This window comes from Vombatus ursinus, unplaced genomic scaffold (assembly GCF_900497805.2).
Source record: "Vombatus ursinus unplaced genomic scaffold, bare-nosed wombat genome assembly UNPS02014825.1, whole genome shotgun sequence".
In the NCBI taxonomy this organism is placed as follows: domain Eukaryota; kingdom Metazoa; phylum Chordata; class Mammalia; order Diprotodontia; family Vombatidae; genus Vombatus; species Vombatus ursinus.
The window spans coordinates 8921180-8942301 of NW_020954603.1; the positions used below are offsets into that span (position 1 = coordinate 8921180).

Here is a 21122-nt window from a genome sequence, read left to right on the forward strand (position 1 = left end):
GGCTATAAGATGTCAGATACTGTTCTAAACCTAATTTTTGCCATGATACTGCCTAGATTCCCTAACAGTCTTTGTCATATAGTGAGTCTCTTACCCCAATAGTTGTGGTCTTTGTGCTTATCAGACCTTAATTTCTCAAGATATGTCTGTATCCTTTCCTATCCATCTACTATCCTCCCAAAACAAGGAAAGAAAATAGCTCAGCATAATCCACCAATACATCAACTCTCTCTGACCATATGTAATATTCCCCACCCATAGTCCTCTGCCTTTTTGCAAAGAAGGGAGGTAAGTACATTTTCTAAGCTCTTTTCTAGGGCCTACCTTGGCTACTATAATTACATAGCGTTCAGATTTGACTTTTTTGTTCTTTTCATGTACATTATGGTGGCTATCGTATCTTTTTTTTTTAACTGGTTCTGCCTACTTCACTTGGATTCAGTTAATAAATCTTTCTGTACTTTTCTGAATATTTTATATTCTTTATTTCTTACAGCACAGTATTCCATTCAATCAGTGTTCATTATGTTTAGAGCACTCTTTGTCATGAGTTTCATTCCATGGAAATAGCCCCTTGGAGAACATGATAAGCAATAAAGGAAGTACTTGATTGAGCAGGGAAAGTGTAGGTCTTTGGGTAAGCTCATGTATAATTTTAAAAGGAGCACAGAGTTAAAGCATCTTTTCAGACCTTGAAATATAGGTGATATTATGTTTATACCATTAGCACATATGAGTCTGTTTGCATTATTTTCCTTGGATACCAATCCTCCAAATTCTCTTTTGTTTTGGAATCTTCCACCCACTCAGCATTTTTTTCTTCACATCTGCTGTACTTTTGATTCAGATTAGTTCACAGAACAATTTGAGATAGCCTTAATTGTATTTGTTGTTAATTGGATGGCAGGTGTGCATTTTAAAAGAAGCAGTGTTAATGTATTTAAATAGAACCTTTTGATTACTGCAGTTTTGTATTAGAAGAAATTTGATGTTACAGATTAAATTTAAATCTGAAAATATTAATAATTTACATTAAAATGATTTCTTAGAATATATTTCCATTCTCACTGAAAAGCATTTTTGTTATGATAATCTCATTTACTGAAGTAAAGTATCATGTACTTATTGTGGCATAGAGGTGACCCAGAGTTCTTAAAGGCTATCCCAGGTGAGTGTAGGCCTAGAAATAACAAAGTTTTGAGATGGTCTTTGAACACTTAACTTAGGCTGTTGGTACCTTAAATGTCACATCCTTGTTTAATGCAATGAGTGGACATGCTTTTTGAAGAACTGAATTGTATCAGTTTTACATTCTTGCTATTAATGAAACCAGAAGACATTATCAGTTTAGTAAAGAAATGTGAAGGAGATAGAAAAATGAACATCACAGGTCATAGCCATTTCCCAAAGAAGTTTAACTGACATAAATAACTTTCTGTGACAAGGAGATCAAAGAACCAAGAAAATGGTTGGTCAACAAATACTTCAGAGTTGTGGCAGCTAAGGATACACATGCCTTAGAACTTTGTTTGCAAAATTTTGTGGAAGAGAATGGTGGAAGAAGAGTGTGAAGAATATTACCACATAAGAATGAAAAACAGGGGATGGGAAAAACATGTATGGAGAAATTTGATGAGGAAAAAAAGATTATCCTGAGGGCTTTTAATATCCAAAATGGAAGAGAGGGCAAAAATCAAGAACAGAAAAGATCCATAAAGATTTTTGTAAGATCAAGGATGATAGGGCCACCATATTTGGACTTGAACATCATTGTTACTATTTTTTTATGGAGATACTGTGTATACACCCATTGAGGGCATCTTTGATGAAGATTATGAAAAGGACAAATATAGGATTTTAGAAACCATATTCTACAGTAGACTACATCTTCAGAATTATGCAACAGACTAAGAGGTGCAGAAAATTTAAGAAAAATCTGTGTCAATTTAACTCTTAAGAAGTATTTGATTCAGTAGAGCAAAATGCCTGAAAGACTCTAACAAGGTTTTCCTATGCATGTGTCTAAATCTTACAAGATTCCTTGAAAGATGGCAGCCTGGGACAGTGGAGAGAGCATGGACTTGCAGTCAAGAGACCTCCGACACCATCTAAACTCATCTCGTTATTAAAGAGCCAGAGTTCGCATGTTGATGCTTTGGCAAATCACTTGACCTTTTTGAGACTTAGTTTCCTCACCAATAAAATGAGGTGGTTGCACTACATAACCTCCATGGTGCTTTTTCACTCTGGTATGTAATCTTATGTAACAACAGAATACTTTGATCCTCAGTTGGTATGAAGTCAGGAATAAAACAGGGAGATACGCTCCCTCGAGGTGTTTGTCAAACGTGGTAGCTGGGTGGCATAATAGTGAGAGTGCTGAGCCTGGAGTCTGGTGGACTAGAGTTCAAATCTAACCTCAGACATTACTAGCTGTCTGACCCTGGGCAAGTCACTTAACTGCTATCTACCTAAGTTTCCTCATCTGTGAAAAGCAGATAATAGTAGCACCTACCTCCCAGAGTTAATGAGATAATGATTGTAAGGTGCTTACATGCAATAAGTAAGCACACAGTAAGCACAATATATATGTTAGCTGTTTTTTTAGCTATTTTTTTTTTCCTGTGGAGATTTAGTACAGATTTCAGATGCAAGTGGAATTTTCTATGCATGATGAGTTCTTCCTGGGGTATGTGTATGTGTGGTGGGGTGCATTTTGGTGGATGACACTGTGTTGATTGCAGCAAGGCCCAGATGTTGCAGAATCTCTTAAATGAGATCCATAATCACTTGAATTTGGCCAACTATTTACATTGGAAAAACCAAGTTCATGAAACGTGCTTGCTGTGCAGACTGTGACACGAAAGTAGATAGACAACTTATAGAACTTGTCATATATGTATATCTTAAACATGTACTACAAACAATTAATTAACTGGACCCAGAATTATTGAAGGAATGGAGATGAGTCAGCTGAAATGCCTGTGGGAAATTGAACTGTTGTTTTACTGATCCCAAGTTTTTCCCTAAAACAAAAGTCCATCTTTAACGTCCATGACACTATTTGGCTTTTAGTTATATAAAATCATAGTCTCTGGCCAATTGAGGTTGATGATCTCATGGAGGAAAATAATTGCATTGTAGATGTCACCACTCTATAAATGAGCAGTTGCACAGGAGAAGGGATGGAAAAATGACATCAGAAGGATACATGAACAAAAAAAAAGATGGGCTGGTCATGTGCGAGAGGCTGTGGACAGCATGTACATCGCATTAACATCTATGCAGTGTCAATCTGGAGGAAGACTGCCAGCACAGCGGGTGGGCTCACGTTCCTTCATCTCCTGTTTATGGAAAATCACAAATGTGGCTATGGATGGCTTCCTCTCTGCCTTGTTGGAGAGAAGAGACAAATAAATATCAAGTTCTTACAGTGTCATTTGCCTCTGTTTAAACCAGCCTGTGCCTTACCCCCCAAGGCCAGCCTGCTTTCCAGAGTGAAAGTTGCCTAATGTTAAGCTCATTTTGTTAATGAACTAATGAGAGAAGGCTCTAAGAGCTTCTCAGGACTCTACTTCTAGATCTTCTGTATGCAGAATTAAAGGAGCGATCTGGATATATATTGATCTTTCTGTTGTGTTCTATTATATAAATTAAATAAGCTAATGGAATGTAATTTTAAAAAAACTGTATAAATCAGCATAAATGAGATTGATGAGTAAATCTCTGTGGTGTACATTTAGGGGAAAAAAATCCCATAAAATATAAATTTTTTAAAAAAGTTTATTCTAAGAAAGTTATTTCAAATGAACATTCTCGTTTAAAAGGTACTTTGACTTCTTTAGTTCTCCATCCTCATAGCTGTAACTTTAGGATAGGTCATCTGGCTCCTATTTAGACTTTAGAACAAATACTAATTTTTTCTCACTGGGCTTCCTGCCCACTATTATTTGTCCTTATCATAATTGCCAAATTTGTCTTTTTCCTTATTTCAGTTTGATGTTGTCCTCTATCTCTTAAGTATTTTTTCTGTTGATTATAGGTAAACATTAAAATCTACATAAGTAATCTGTACAGGTCTTCTTATCTGTGAAACGAAGGGGTTGATCTACATATCTCAGAAAGTCCCTTCTGACTGTAAAAGTCTCATTCTCTTTTATTTTGTGTCCTGGTATCTTTATTTACAGATATCATATCCACTTCATTGATGAGCTATGAGAAGATATAGCATTAGGCAAACAATGTTAACAGGTGGTTGAGGAGCTTTTATGCTACTGACTATTAGTGCTACTTCTGTTCTTCCTTGAAATTGGTTTTTACCTCAGTGATGTGATAATAGGGGTTTGAGATGTGGTGGTAGAAATTATAGGTGTTTTAATGGTGTTAACTGTGAAACGAGTGGAGTAATGCTATATGAGATATACTTAACACTTATTTCCTCCACTTGATTTTGAGTTTCTTGGGGTTAGAAACTGTACCCTGTATGCCATGGGAGTTGGAAGAAGCAGTAGAGGCCGTCTAGTTCCACTTCTTCACTTTATAGCTAAGGAAACTGGGGCCCAGAGAAGACAAATGACTTGCTTAAGGTCACCCAGGTAGTAGTGACAGTTGAGATTAGAAAGCATTTCCTTTTAAGTCCAGATTCAGTGCTCATTCCATTTTATCACTCTGTATTTCCCAGCATTCATGAATATGTTGGGCATATAATCTATGCCCTTAACAAATGTAAGTTGAATCGAATGCTGTGTTTCTCAGATTCTTTTTGTTGCTTTAAAGCACTTTGTACTTGCCTACTACTCCTCAGCCATCTTCTACCTCTCAAGTTTATTCCTTCCGTTGTGCGATAATTCTACTTCTGTTTCTGAGTTTTCTGCAATACTTTTCTCTCTCCCCTCTCCTCCTCTACCTTAAATGACCTTTCCTGTCTAAGCTTATCCAACTGTTCTCATTAGTCAAGGTAAAGCTTCATGGGAAAATGGAAATTTTGACGATTGTTTGAATGAAAATGGGAAAGACATTTTTCCTTGACCCTTCTCTGTTTGAGAGTAACTATTGTAACTCCTTGCTTGCCACTTAACAGAATACATTTATGACATTGCTTATAAATAATGTAAATAGAGTGGAACCTTGTTATAGAATTTTTCTAAAGTGTTAAATTTATCACCTGAGTCCTTGTTAGTTTTTCTCACTTTAAAAAAAATCTTTCAGGAAGTCCTTTATATAGGGAGGTCTTGGCAGTTGATGCACTACTTTCTTAAAGGTTAAAAGATTGAAACCAGAGCTGATGTAATGCTTATTTTAGGAAGTATTTCCTATTGCTCTTAAGCAGTCTTGCTATATGACATGGCACCATACAGCCCTTCTTAGGAAAAGTTTTCCAGATTTGTGCTGCACCAAGGTCTAGGGCCCTCAGAGGTTGCCTTTGTTGTTACCGGCAATATGAAGAAGTGGTTATGTCTCCTTTGTGTGGAACACTGTATCATACTTTGAGGATGCACAGATGAAATAAGGTACATTTCCACCTCTCAAGCAGCGTAAGGCTTAGTGGGGGAGATAAGACGCATAGAGAAATAACCATGATAATTAAAATATAAGTGCCAAGGAGAGATGGTAGGAAGGAAGAAGTCATGGAAGAGGTGATTTCCTGAGCTTGACCTTGAAGGAAGTGAATGGTTTCAGCAAGATAACATGAGGTTCAGGATCTGTTCTAGGTTTGGGAGATGGTAGGAGTAAATTTATAGAGAAGGCAGAACAAGATTGAGAAATAGAGACAGCTAGGTGGCTCAGTGTATAGAATGCTGGATCTGGAATCATCTGGAGACCTGAGTTCAAATCCAGCTTCAGCTATTTTCTAGCTACGTGACCCTGGGCAAGTCACTTAACCTCTGTTTGCCTCAACTTCCTCATCTGTAAATGGAGATAATAGCACCTACCTTCCAGGATTGTTGTGGTGATCATATGAGAAAAAAATTGTACAGTGTTTATCCCATTTGCCTAGCGTATAATAAGTGCTGTATAAATGTTAACTGCTATTATTATTATTTTTTATTTTAATAGTTGTTTATTTTTAGTTTTCAACATTCACTTCCATAAACTTTTGCGTTTTAAATTTTTGCCCCCTCCCACAATAAACAATAAAACAAAACAATAAAGGAAAAGGAGAGCAAATAGCATGCTTCTATCTGCGTTCAGACTCCATAGTTCTTTGTCTGGATGTGGATAGTAGTTTCCATCGTGAGTCTTTTGGAGATGTCTTAGATCATTGCATGCTGTAGAGCCAAATTTATCAAAATCAGTCATCGCAAAGTGTGGCTGTTACTGTGTAGAATGTTCTCCTGGTTCTGCTCATTTCACTCTGTATCAGTTCATGTAAGTCTTTCCAGGTTTTTTTGAAGTCTGATTGCTCATCATTTCTTGTAGCACAACAGTATTCCATTACATTCATATACCACAATTTGTTCAGTCATTCCCAGTTGATGGGCATCCCCTCAATTTCCAATTCTTTGCCACCACAGAAAGAACTGCTATAAATATTTTTGTACTTGTGGGTCCTTTTCCTGTTTGTATAATCTCTTTGGGATACAGAGCTAGAAGTGCTATTGCTAGGTCAAAGGGTATGCAGTTTTATAGCCCTTTGGGCCTACTTCCAAATTGCTCTCCAAAATGGTTGGATCATTTCACAGCTCCACCAACAATGCATTAGTGTTCCAATTTTCCTACATTTTCTCCAACATTTATCATTGTCCTGTCTTATCATGTTAGCCAATCTGATAGGTATGATGTGATACCTCAGAGTCGTTTTGATTTGCATTTTTCTAATCGGTAGTGATTTAGAATGTTTTTTCATATGACTATAGACAGCTTTAGTTTCTTCCTCTGAAAACTGTCTGTTTATATCCTTTGACCATTTATCAATTGGGGAATGACTTGTATTCTTATAAATTTGACTCAGTTCTCTACATATTTGAGAAATGAGGCCTTTATCAGAGACACTGGTTGTAAAAGTTCTTTCCCAGTTTTCTGCTTCCCTCCTAATCTTGGATTCATTGATTTTGTTTGTGCAAAAGCTTTTCAATTTAATGTAATCAGAATTATCCATTTTGCATTTCATAATGTTCTCTATCTCTTGTTTGGTCATAAATTCTTTCCTTCTCTATAGATGTGAAAGGTAAACTATTCCTTGCTCTTCTAGTTTGCTTATAGTGTCAGTCTTTATATCTAAATCCTGTACCCATTTTGACTTTAATCTTGGTATTGGGTGTAAGATGTTGGTCTATGCCCAGTTTCTGCCATACATTTTTCCATTTTTCCCAGCAGTTTTTGTTAAATAGTAATTTCTTATCCCAGAAGCTGGGGTCTTTGGCTTTATCAAACAGTAGGTTACTATAGTCATTGACTGTTATGTCTTGAATACCTAACCCATTCCACCTATCCACCACTCTATTTCTTAGCCAGTACTAAGTAGTTTTGATGATCGCTGCTTTATAATACAATATAAGATCTGGTACAGAGAGGCCACCTTCCCTTGCATTTCTTTTCATTAGTTCCCTTGATATTCTGGACTTTTTGTTTTTCCAGATGAATTTTGTTATTGTTTTTTCTAGCTCTATAAAATAATCTTTTGGTAGTTTGATTGGTATGGTGCTGAATAAGTAAATTAATTTAGGTAGAATTGTCATTTTTATTAGCTCAGCCTACCTATGAGCAACTGATATTTTTCCAGTTATTTAGATCTGACTTTATTTGTGTGAAAAGTGTTTAATTGTATTCATACAGTCCCTGATTTAGTTTTGGCAGGTAGACTCCTGAATATTTTATAGTGTCCACAGTAATTTTAAATGGAATTTCTCTTTCTATCTCTTGCTGCTGGGCTATTTTTATTTTTGAAAATAATAATACAGTGTCCTTACCCATAAGTTCATGCAATATTTCACATTAATCTTCCTAAAGTGGTGGTGTGACCATATCATCCTCCTATAAACTCCATTGACTTCCTGTTAGTCCATCATTTGGTCAAAAAGCCCTTGGGCATGATGGAGAAGTCCAGAGGAGAGGAAAATGAAGAGGTGGCTCATCTGAATGCTCTTTTTAAATAGAGCTTCTGGGAGGAGCTTTTTTTGTTGTTTGATTGTTTGAGTCGTTTCTGGATCTTTGTGACCCTTTTGTTGTTTTCTTGGCAAAGATACTGGAGTGGTTTGACATTTCCTTCAACAGCTCATTCAACAGCCAGTAGGTGTCTCAGGCCAGATTTGAGCTTGGGAAGAAGAGTCTTCCTGACTCCAGGCTCGAACTCTATCCACTGCAGCATCTAGCGTCTTCCACATTTCAGTCAAAGGAAAGAGCCCCAGGGGCAAAGGGTGCTTCCTAGGTGTCTGTTGGTAAGCTCTTCCTTTATGCATGGCCTTCTGCTAAGTACTTTAGGAACATTTCATTTGTTCTAGCCCAGAGGAGTGGTGTAGAGGGATGTGGACAGATGGAGACTTGGCAGGCCCTCCTTTTAAATGGATCAGATATCCCTCCTGGGTCAAACATGAAGTCCTCTGTTTGGCTTTCAAGCCTTTTAAACCTGTCTCTACCTTTCTAGTCTTCTCATGCCTTGCTCCTCTTCATATACTCTTTGATCCAGGTTCTCTAGCCTCCCCTCCTGAGCATTTTCATAGGCCATCCCCTATCTCCAGAAGGCTCCTCCTGTCTTTTCTGGCTTTCTTCAGATTTCATCTAAGTCTCACTTTTTTTTGGGAGAGGGGGTTAGGCAATGGGGTTAAGTGACTTGCCCAGGATCACACAGCGATTAAGTGTTTGTTATGTGTCTGAGGCTGAATTTGAACACAGATCCTCCTGAACCCAGGGCCGCCTAGCTGTCCCTAAGTCTCACTTTTTTAAAGAAGCCTTTCCCAGTTCTCTTCCTTTGGGAAGTACCCCCAGTGTATCCTGTCTTATTTCTGCATAGTTCTTTGCATGTTCTTCCCCCCCCCCCCAATTTTGTATCCCCAGCCCTTACCACAGTGCCTGGCACATAGTAGATATGTAATAAGTGCTAGTTGACTTGCTAGCAGAGCTGGTCGGTGTTTTGTTTTTTAACTTAAAACTAGTATCTAAGTATCACTTGTTCCAGTTTACCTGGAATGAAAGCTATCAAGGACACATCTCCCTCTGCTGGAAAGGTCTCTGTCAGACACAAAGACCATTTTTCTTGACCGGGTCTCAGTTACAGGTTTGTGTTATATTCAGGGAAACACAAGTTGGTTTTTTTCCCTCTTTTTAAGAAATATTTTTATTGGTATAATTTGTTTTATTTCAGAGTGCATCCCTTATAAGACAGATAAAAAAAGTTTTGACAAAACCAACCAAATATCTAAAAAATTAACATTGCTTAAGATGTTCCGTACCCATGGTTCCTCACTCTGCTTCTCATATTTTTTATTGGGGGGCAAAGTTAGAATTTCACAGCAATCAGCTTTAATCAATTTTTTGATTTTTCCTTATTTTTTAAGTGAAAATTTGTATATATTCCAATTATGTGCAAAAACAATTTTAAACATTTGTTATTTTTTTTTTAATTTGAGTTTTAAATTCTCTCCAGGGAAACAGAAGTTAACTAAACTATCATTGTAATCATTCATCAGCCCCAACAGAGAGGGTGAGGACATCAGCTTCTGCAGTGGTAACTCCTCCAGAGAAGGAGCAGCATTCCACATTGAATTTGGACACATTGGCACTTAAAGGCCTCCTTAAAATCATTCTCTTTCTAGAAGGAGTTAAGTCTTGTCTCAGTTACAGCCTCTGTCCCATCTCAAGCCTTGGCCAAGGCAGGCATCTTTAAAATCAAGAAGAATGGTCAGAAAACAAAAACACAGCAGATTCCAGCTCTCTTCCCTCCCAGAACAAGACTGGAATTGGAGAACCAGAAGAGCCAGGCAGTCATATTTTCATCTTTTACAATGTATTGCCATAACTGGTTTTTTTCTTTTTCTCTGTATATATTTATCTCCCTCTGTTTCTTTTGCAAAAAAGTCTCAGCCTTTGTGGTCTTTTATGTGCTTCTTTATCTCGTATATCTAAGCAGGCAGGAGTCTCTTTTATTGTTCCTCAGTTTCTTTTTTTTGGGAGGGGGAACATTGTGTGCTCAGGTCTTTCTAACTTCAAGGATGCCTTTGTACACAGTCTGCAGTGCTGTTTCACATCAAAGCATCAAGCAGAATAGTTTCTCATAATTGTCTTCCTTTCTTTTGGTCACCGTTCTACCATTTTTTTTTTGATTGGTGACTGGTTGCCTCAGATGCCAAGCATCTGTAGGCCATGCTCCAGCCACTCCACTTCACTCCCCAAAAGTCTCCCTACTTGCCGACATGGGCTGTTGTCTTGTCTCTATCCCTACACCCCCTCCAGATCTGGAACCATGATCATATAAACATACTGCTTCTGGAAAGGGCATGTGTGTTTCCACTCACCATCCATGTATATTTCCAAACCCAGGTAGAGTATAAACTCTTTGAAGGCAGGGACTATCTTCCACTTTCGTATTTATATCCTCAGCCAGTACATAATGCTTGGCAAATAATAAACCTTCATAATATTGTCATCGTCCCCTCCCCCTTTCCTCCTCTTCCTTCAATTCTTCCCTCCCTCCCTCCCTTTCCCCTGTTAACCACCCTTGAGATGACAGTTGGAGATGTGCCATTGGAAGTTGGTAGAGAGGTTAGGGCTGGATAGATAGGAGAGTCATTTGCCATAGAGATGATAATTAAATCCATGGGAACTGATGAGATCACCAAGTAAAATAATATAGTAGGAGAAGAGAAGAAGGCCTAGAAAAGAGCCCTGGTAGACACCTATCTGGATGACACGATCTAAGAAAGGAGATTGAAAAGGACAGGATTTAGATGGGTAGGAGGTGAACCAGGAAAACGTGATGTCCGGAAAGCATAGCAACGTTAGTGTCACGCAGAAGAGGGTGATCAACAGTGTCAAAGACTCCGGAGAGAGGGATCAGGAAGGATGAGGATTGAGAAAAGGTCATTAGATTTGGTAATTCAGAGATCATCAGTAATTTTGAAAAGAGCAAGTTCAGTTGAATAATGAAGTCTGAAGTTAGACTATAGAGAGTTTATAGAGGATGTGAGGAAGAGGAATCAAATGTAGACACCATTCCCCAGGAGGCCCTCCTACAGAAGGGAGATATAGTATGAGAGCTGGACCAGATGGATCAAGGGAGGGTTTTTTGAGGATGAGGGAGACATGGGCATATTTATAGGCAGTAGGCAAGCAACCAGGAGACAGGGAGAGATTGAAGATAAGGAAAAAAGTGGAAATGATAAAGGGAGAAATCTGCTTGGAGAAGACAAGATAGAATGAAATCACTTACATGTAGAGAGGTTTGTTTTGGCAAGGAGAAAGGCGACTTCATGTGAGACAGTGGAGATAGTGGTGGAAAGCATCTGGTTATGGGAGATGGCATTGGGAGAAGGGGCAGTTCTTGGCAATTGGGGGTAACTTGCCAAAGGTCACGCAGCTAGTGAGGGTCAAGTGTCTGGTCTGATTGAACTCAGGTCCTTCAGACTCCAGGGCCCAGTGCTCTACCCAGTGCACCACCCAGCTGCCCCCCGCCCCCCCCCAACTAAAATTTGAGGCAGAGTTCTTAGCTGAGAGGGTGGGAGGGGGAGCTATGGGAGGTTTGAAATGAAAAGGTTTGGAAGAGCTGCTGTGGTGAGTAGGATAGTGAGTTAATTAGGAAGGTGGAAAAGAATTGCCTTGCAGCAATGAGAGACCCAGGGGAGGTTACCTAACAAATTTGCAGTAGAATGGACCCAAGAGTGTTAGAATTGTGTGGAAAATAATGCATGGACTTTAACATCTATTTTAAAGTGCTCAAAAAACTTTTTTTGCTTATTCTTTGATTTTCTTCTGTATTTGAGATAGGGTTGCCAGATATCTGAGTTCTAGATAAACAAGGTATTTCTGTAGAGTTTTCAGTGTTTGGTCTTAGGGAATGGAATGAAGGTTAGAATTTAGTTGTCTTTAATGATAACCATTTCTAAGTTACTCTAGCTGATCAAATTGTAAGACATAAAATTATGAAATAATTTTGCTAAAAGAACGAAATTAATTGGAAAGAGACTTCACATCTGCAAATAGCTGTTCATTTCTGTTAAAGTGTAGTCATTTCATTTTATTGTGATGTTATTCAGTACTTAATTCCAGAACCTGCTAATGTTATAATTTATGAAAATATTCATTCTATGTAGGGTTGAGACTTCTTTATCATCTATAAGCATTTGCCTCTTATTTCTTCTTCCTGAACTATGTTTCTGCTGTGCAAAAATTAATTTGCATCTGTTGACATGTTCAGAGAACTGTTCTTCAGTCTTTTCATAAATATGTGTTCTGTCTCTACATTTAGTTTGATTGTTGTAGGCTCTTTGAGGTTGGGAATGTGCTTTGTAATATTTTAGAACACCATAAATATGTAAGGTCCTTTTTACAAAAAATTTATTTCTTAAGAGTTTTTTTCCTGTAGGATCCCAACCCAGTTGTTAGTGGATATCTTTGACTTATTGCAAGTGTTAAAGAAAAGTTCCTTTTGTGTTTGTTATCTTTCCCTTCTCTTTTCATTATGTTCCTTTATCTGAATGTTTGAAAGAATTTAGAGGAAGATGGGATCGCTAAAGAGGTTCCAGAGAATGTTGAATTTGTGATTTACCTATTTAGAAATCTTTCATAGATCTACCCTTACATACACAAAACATATTATCTACGCTGATTTCTTGAACACATTCAGATATCTGACTGGTAAGAAATTATGCTTATTTGGAAGGTGTGCTATTTGGTGACATAATCAAAGGGCAACATAGTTTCTTGTTTTTCCACCTAAACCCTTTTTCCCCATTAAATTTGGTCCCAGGCACAGCAGAGAATAAAAGAAAATGTAGAAGGAAGCATAGAAAGCAGAGTAACTTTGAAAATGACAGATAGTACTTAATATATAATTTTTAAAAAAAGTAAACTATGAAATATAAATTCATGGTTGTATAGTGCATCTTTTTTTTTAAGTTGTGCTGTGGTATATGGAATGTTCCCTTTTTTGTCTTTATATAATTCAAAATGAATAAAAAATTTTTTAAAATTTCACCCCAGAATAGATTAATTTAAATGTGAAATAATATTACCATCAGTCTTTAGAATTTTTTTCATATTTCACTAAAACTCTATGAAATGCCTCCTATATTCAGAGTGCTCTGCCTGTCTTCTAGGGCAGGGGTGGGAAACCTTTGGCCTTGAAGCCACATGTGACCCTCTAGGTCCTCAGGTTCATCCCTTTGACTGAATCCAAACTTCACAGAACCAATCCCCTTAATGAAAGGATTGGTCTTCATGAGGCTTACAATTTAATGGAAGAATAAGGCAGAAACATGGATGTCTGTAGTCACGTATGCATAAGTTTATGTACACATAATAAATGCATGTGGAGAATTGCAAAAGAAAATCCTCCAAGAGGTTTCAGGGGCAGCTTTTGGGGTAGAGTGTTAGACATGGATCAGGAATGCTTCCTCTGTAAGTTGGATGTTAAAGGATGGGTAGGAAAGCAGCAGCTGGAGAGAGAAAATGGCAGCTTAGGGCTCAGCATTAGCAAAGGCAGGGGGGGTGGGAGAGGGCAAAGCGTATCTTAGAAGCACAGAGTGGTCTCATCAGTCAGCAGGCAGTGTAGAAGTTCTGAAAGGGAGTGATAGGAGACAAGGTTAGTAGAGTAGAGGCAACCTCCAAATTCTAGGCAAAGACATTTTTACTATAGGGCACAGAAAGCTTTACACTCATGCAGCTGACTAAAAGGGATAGAGAGTACAAGAGCTTACTACTTACTAACTTTAAAAAGTTAGTTGATTTTGTAGAATAAAAGGTTTCTTTAAAGACTTTTCGGACAAGATGTTTCCCATGCACGTGTTAGTTATAAGATTCTTTGAAAGATGAAATAATAACTATTTTTAATAAGCAGGTGAGTCCTAAACAGGGAAATGAATGCATTAGCCACAGCAGTGAAATTAAAAATCCTTTACTTTAAAGTGGGAGGTGGTAGGACAGAGACTACTTCAAGATGTCATGGGTACTTCTTGAAATATTGTGTGTTTTCCCATGTCTGTTGTGTTTCTAACCTTAAGGCACATTTTTTTTTTTTGCAATTTTTTACAAATTCGTACTACAAGTAATATGTGCTCCTTAATATAAAATTTGTCATTCAGGGATATTTGAAGCCTGTTACTGTTGTGTAACACAGTTATGATATTCATTGGCCCCGGCTGAATAAATCAATAATCTTTTAAATTCCAGTAAGTCTGCAGCTGGACAGAATCCTCACCAGATTGATCCAAATGGATTCTTTGCTGTAAACATAAACAAAATGAATAACTGTATTTCAGTTCCTTTGTAGAATCCCAAGAAGCTCAACTTTGGCTGTTGTTTCCCCCAGGATTTTGCACAAAACTTGTGCTTTATTAAATTTTCCTGGGTAATGGTCTGGGAAAGAAGTTTGACTGAGACGGAAGTGTTCTATGACCCTGACAGCAAATGCTGTTTGTTGAAGTAGACTTTCTGGGCTCGACTCCCTGATAAAAGCCTGTTCCTGTAAATCCGGTGCCCCCTTTGGTGCTTTGGGTCTGTGATTTCACCTGTATGGCTCCTCCCTCCAGAGATGAAGATGGCAATTCCACCTGTCACCTATAAATCCTACAGAGAGGATCTACCTGCCCTCTGCTTGTTTTATTTTCTTGGAGATGTCAATGTATCTCTCCAGCTGTTTCATGTGCTGCCCATCCAATGAGTACATCATGGTTGTCCCTAATTTTTGCTATATGACTGACTCCCTTTTTTGGTCATACATGTCCTTAATACTTTGTATGCCCATTTTAACATGCAAGTTCTTGTTGATAACATGCTATAATTCCCTTTTGCCTGCCATGTAACTTTCCATTTTCCTTTGGGTTATTTATACTTTTTCTTCTGAGATGATAGTGGGATTGCCTTGCCTGCATCTGATGTCCTGAGAAGCCATTCCATCATGCTCACCCACTTATTCTTGCTACTTATAGCTCCAAGCTTGCAGACATTCTCTTGAGTTCTTCATCTCCTTTCCAGCCTTTTCATCCTCCCTCCTCCCCAAACTCCCCTCTTGCGCCCCCTCTTCCCAATTGAGAACTTTGCCTCACATTTCATTTAAAAAATGGAGCCCATTCTCTGAGTTCCCTCTTCTTTCCTGTTCCTCATCTCAGATCCCTCATGCCTGTCAGCTTTCTTCTCCTTCACCTCTATCTCAAATAAATAGGTGGCCATTCTCCTTGACAAGGCAAACCTCTCCATGTAGAAATGATCCTAATCCATCCTTTCTTTTCCAGAAGATTGCCCATTCTATCATCCCTGCACTTTCACTAATCTTCAGTTGCTCCCCATCTATTGGCTGCTTTCTTACTGTTGATAAACGTGCCCTTGTCTCCTCCAGTCTCAAAAACCACTTGATCCATCCGTCTCTGATATCTGTTGTCCTACATCTTTCCTCTCTTGTGGCTAAAACTCTTTGAGAAAACTGTCTGCAGTAGGTCTCTCCTCTTCTTCCCCCTTCCTTTCCTTCTCTCCCTTCTCTTTTCTTTCCCCTCCCCCTCTCTCTTTCTCTTCCTTTCCCTTTCTGTCTCTCCCCCCACCCTTTTTCCACTCACTCCCTCCCCCCTCCCCAGGGGAGTTGGAGGGCTTTGTCACGGTTACCCTAGGTGTCTAGTATCTGGTCCTTATCTCTTTGTGTGCTCAGAAATTCTTTTTTTTCGGTAGTCTACTAAGAAAGGATCAAAGTCTGAGGAAGTGATTTATAGTAATCAAGCTCACAACACCAACTGATAAAATAGCATGCCAATTTGTAGTTTACTTGGTATTTGAAGTATCTGCCCAGCCCCTACAGCCATCATTGAGGAGAGAAATCAATATGGAGAAGAGGCCCACCTTCCTCATCACCACCAGAGACACCTGCTAACTGCCAACAACAGTCAGAAGGGCAGAGGAGCCCTGGGAAGGGCAGCACCTCCAGACTACCATTCTAGCTTCCAACTCAGCCCTCACAGCTTTCATCCATGGGATCATCTCCTGTGGGTAAGGAGCCAGCCATCCTCACCAACTGCCAACCAACTGTCACCTCCAGGGCAGACAGGCCAGCCTGGCTGAAGGATTTGGGCACCCAGGGGATGAGACAGGAGGCAGCATGGGCCAGACAGGTCAGGCACCAGCTCCACCTTGACGATCATCTTCCCTTGGGTCCCAAGAGACTTGGGAGTAGCTGTGCTTCCCCCGCTGCTCAGAGCCATCCACCTGTGGAGATGTAGCCTTGCAAGTGCTCTTGCAGGGGCCTGAAGACCCAGAAAGGAAAATTCTTGTCACCAAAGTCCTTGACCCTGTCAAATGGCTCAACATCAGAAACTGATATTTTATCAGTGGAAATGACCCTAGGGAGAGGTCTGACCCTCTGCTTTGTCATTGTACCCTAAGGACCAGGGTACCTTTCCATCTGATGTGCAGCTGAAACCTTCCCTAAGGGTTGTCTGTCCCCGTGCACCCCACTAAAATGTAAGCTCCTGGAGGGCAGGAACTTACTTTTTTTGGTTGTATATATATTCTCAGTCCCTAGTTTAATGCCTGGCACATAGTGAGTGCTTAATAAATGCTTGTTGACTTGACTCAGGAAAAGGACCAAGTATTGTTCATGTGAGTAGGGTTGTGTCCGGGGCTGTGGTTTTTTACATGTCAAGCCCTAGTAGACTTTGCAGGCTGAAGTCGAGCTGGAACGGCCTATCACTTCATAAGTACTCAGGGCTTCCACTAGAGCAGCAGAAATCACACTGTTGGAGGGAACTCGATAGAGAAACTAGTGTTAGCATTCCCAGCTGTGCTATAGTACTTTCTATGGGAATAACTGATCCCCACAGCTGATAGCCCTTCCTAGGGGTTTTAGGGATTTGTTGATGGAATACTTTTGTGAAGTAGCTTTTTTTTAAAAATTTCTCTAGTGTCTTCCCATATTCCTTTTTTTTTTTAAGTAGCTGAAGTTTGCTCACATTTGAAGTCCTAGTTTCATATTTAAATGACAATGATTACTATTACATTGGCTTTCTTGTGTGACTAAAAATGACCTTCTTACAATTTGCTTAACATATGTTTTATGCAGTATCACTTTGAGTAAGGTAGACAAGTTTGGAACTGTCTTCATGCCGACACTGAGAGGAGGAATGTGAAAAGGAAGTTAGGAACAGGGAAAGGGTTTGGAGGAAAAACCAGCCGTTAGAGTACATAAAAGTGATTTGCAATTCAGCCTTCTTACCCTCCTGAGATTCTAAGGGTTAAGAAAACCTTATTGATGAAAGCAGCTAAGTGTTTCAGATTCACTTGGGGAAGCCACAATATAAAGGTGGGTTATTTTTTATTTTGTTTATTCCATGTGTAAGCTGAATCCCATTTTAACAAGCTTGAAGGGACATCAGAATCGCAGCTGGGTGTCCAAACCATGGTTAGATGGAAGTCACTTGCTGTATGGTAAAAGTCACTTTATAGTAAAGGCTGTGCTGGACTTTTGTTTGTTTATATAAAGCAGGTTTTAGTTGCACTTGAAATGTGTTCAGAAATTTGAATGACTCAATAACTACATTTGAAATCATGTGACCTGGGCTGAGCAAAGGTACCTGATGGAGCTTCTTTCCATAATTGATAGAAGCGTACTTAATAATTACTGGTTGCTAGCCAGTTCACCCACAAGTTAAGACGTCAGCCTGTGATGTGATTGGTTGTCTTTGAAAATGGGGGACCAACAGCAGCAACCTTTGAGTTCTTTCCCCTTCCTCTCGAGGTCCAGCGAGCAAGGCACTGATCGATTGCTCTTTATTTTTCTGTAAAACTTGCATTTATTTTCCATCCATCCATCTAAATATTTGTCTGTCTGTCTGTCTGTCTATCTGTCTATCTCCATAGGAAATCTTTGTTATTCCACAAGTATAGATGATGTTTCCTCCTTGTCCCTGGCCCTAGGAGTCTCAGAGACCTCAGATACACACTATCTTTCTACATTCAAGGCTATCTATGTATGTTATTCCAAGGCTTACGTTTTTTTCTCATTTTGTAAATATGGAGATTTAAAAAAAATTTTTTTTTTTTTTGCTTTCATCCCAGATCTACTTTAAGGATTCATATCTGCAAGGGAGCTTGATCTGAGGGCTAGATAACACTTCTCCCAACATACTTCATCAGCAATAGTTAACATTTAGCAGTAAATGAGAGGCTTGAGCAGAGTGCAGGGTGCAGTGAGTTTGGGAACAAAGTGGCATATATGTGTATTGTATAAAAGGGAATATGAAGCATTAATGCCTTAAAACTTCCTTCAAAACTCAGCTCAAAGGCTGCCTTTTACAGTTTCCCATTTGCCTGTTTCTTCCTCTCTAAGATTACTTTCCATCTACTTATGACCTCTGTGGACCTGTTTATTTACATGTTGTTTTCCCTATTAGAAGCTCTTTGAAGGCATGAAGGCCTTTTTTTGCTTTCCCCTCTACTTAGTAAGTCATCAATAAACATTTATTAAGCACCTACTATGTGTACTGTGCTAAGTGCTAGGGATGCAAAAAGGGTAAAAGACAGTCCCTGCAGGCTCTGCCACATAGGAAGCAATTAATAAATGTTGAGTGACTCATTGTATTGACCTTTATAAGTCAGAGGTTTAGGGGTAGAGAGAGGAATGGAGAATCCTGGCTTTTTTCAGGGTGCTCTGGTTGTGTGATACCAATCAAAAAGGAGCTGATAGGTAATTCAGTAGCTGCCCTTGATTCCCCCTAGAGGATTTTTCATCTCCTAAAGTAGCCTAGGCACTTTAGTGTGCCTACTGTAAGGGGGGTGTGTGTGTGTGTGTGTGTCTGTCTGTCTGTCTGTCTGTCTGTGTCTGTGTGTGCTTCTGTCAGTTTAAAGACCAGTTGCCCAAACCTCAGTGACCTACAAGTAAGTGTGCTGATGATTGGTGAATGAAGCTATGAGGTGTGCACAATCATGACTACTCTATTTCATACATATGAAATATGTGGACCTTTTAATATTGGCTATGTAATCAAAGTCACAGCTCATATAGACATGGATAAATATAGATATGTTTATGTAAAATGTACAAAGATACCAAAAGTACATCTTTTGTTAATTGATTACTAAATGGACACTAACCTGTGAATACCTATTTGATAGGCAAGCTTTCCCATCCAACATAATTTGCTTATACATATCAGTAATTCAGGATTAATGTGTTCTGTATTCTAGGACTCACACATAGAATTTTGAAGTTCTGGAAGGGGCCCTTGAGATCATTTAGTCCTCTGGCTTACCTAATGTACATAGCCCGTTTTGATAAATTCTCTGAAAGAGAATTGTCCACCTTCTGCTGCATCTCTTTCAGTGATGGGGTGGTGGCCCAGCTCACTTTTGGGCAGTTCTACGTATTAGAAAATCCTTTCTCATATTTAACAGAAATGTGTCTCTCTTTAACTCAATGATCCAAGTTCTGCTCTTTGTGAGTTCAGGTTTCCCCTCAGACACTCATTGGCTGTGTGACCTTTGTCAAGTCACTGACCCTCTCTCACACATAATTTCCTCATCTGTACAATGGGAATAGCAGTAGCACCTCCCTCCTAGGGTTGCTGTGAGGATCAAATGAGACATATTTCAAATGAGACAAATCTCAGAGGACTCTTTAAATGCTAGCTGTTGTTACAAAATGAGTCTTTGTGATAGCATTTTAGATATTTGAAGTTAGCTATTACATCCCTACTAAGTTCTGTATTTTCCAGCATTAAACACTTCCAGTTCTTTTAATCAGATACCATCTAATATGTCTAGACAATGAGTGTTGTTCTCCTTTTTTGTTTGTTGTTATTCCTCTTAAAATGTGGCTTATAGTTTTTTTTAAATATAGAGCTAGATGTTTTAAAGGCATCTGTCGAAACATTCTATCTATGTTACCTTTATCAGGAAAATGTCTGCGTTCAACAATGGTATAGGAAAAATTCTTAGAGACATTCTATCCTTGTAAAAATACAGTAGAATGGACATTTTTATACAAACTGTCTATGTATATGTGTGTATAAATCTGTATGTGTGTTTGGTCAACAGGTGGCGACAGACAAGGTTGCAGGGAAGCTGAGTTCTACTCTCACATGGGTGAAGAACACAGTCTCGCAAACAGTCAGTCAGATGGCCAGCCAGGTGGCAAGTCCATCTGCTTCTTTACATACGACGTCCTCCTCCACCACCCTGTCCACACCAGCTGTTTCACCATCTTCTCCATCACAACTGAGTCCAGACGACTTAGAACTCCTGGCTAAGCTGGAAGAACAGAACAGGTGAGTGGGATTGGTTAGTCTTCTTACATCTTTCAAAGAGCAGAAATCCTGAGAGGTCTCTTGTTTTAATTGCAGCATATGAGGTGCATTGGAAAGGGCTCATTACCAGTGTTTTAAGACCTCTTTTAAGTGGAATCAGTAATTAGCTGAAATGTCATTTTTAACAAATCATATAAAGAAAATTACTATTTGTTGTCTGTAGTCTCTGGTCTTATTATTAAAGCTATTTATGTTTGCCCAAAACTCAGATTATAAAAGATCTGGATCAGATAATAAGAAAATCTTTATCTTGTTTGGTATGATTTGTATCATATTTTATAGTTTAGTACATGTTTTTTAAAAATGCAGTATTTTTTTGTGTATGTCTTTGAATTAAGTAGGTTATTTAAACATATGAGTTAGAACTACTGGACAGTGTCCTTTGAAACTAGCGGTTCCAATACAATTTAATTTGAGCTCTGACTTAGAGGTTGGAGAAAGAAGTCTCTGCTAGTTTATGTAGGAAAGAGACATTGTTTCTTCCTCTTATCCAAGAATGGAATTTTCAGTTATACATGTAAAACCAGTTACTTTCCCTGGGAGTCACATGTGACTTCTTCACATCCTACCCACACATCTCTTTGTGTTGTTGGTCAGAACTTTTGGAGCCAACTTGCTGCCCAGGTTACCAGCTCCAAGGGGCAAGAGAAAAGGGAACTGTTCCCATCTCTGCCCACTGCAGTTCTA

General features: G+C 38.9%; 1 protein-coding gene across 11 annotated transcripts in view; it reads left to right on the forward strand.

The window, feature by feature from the left end:
• The window catches only part of EVI5 (ecotropic viral integration site 5), a 202321-nt gene that overhangs the window by 38157 nt on the left and 143042 nt on the right, over window positions 1-21122 (forward strand). For 9 of the 11 annotated variants that reach the window (XR_003566956.1, XM_027838001.1, XM_027838000.1 and 6 more), the window contains one exon: window positions 20167-20396. Coding sequence is in view for 10 of the 11 variants with exons in the window: in XM_027838001.1 (XP_027693802.1) it covers window positions 20248-20396 (149 nt within the window). In the remaining variant the exon portion in view is untranslated. Of the gene's footprint in view, window positions 1-16028; window positions 16126-20166; window positions 20397-21122 lie in introns of those variants that run through there. The other 2 variants (XM_027838009.1, XM_027838011.1) reach the window with 2 other exon arrangements.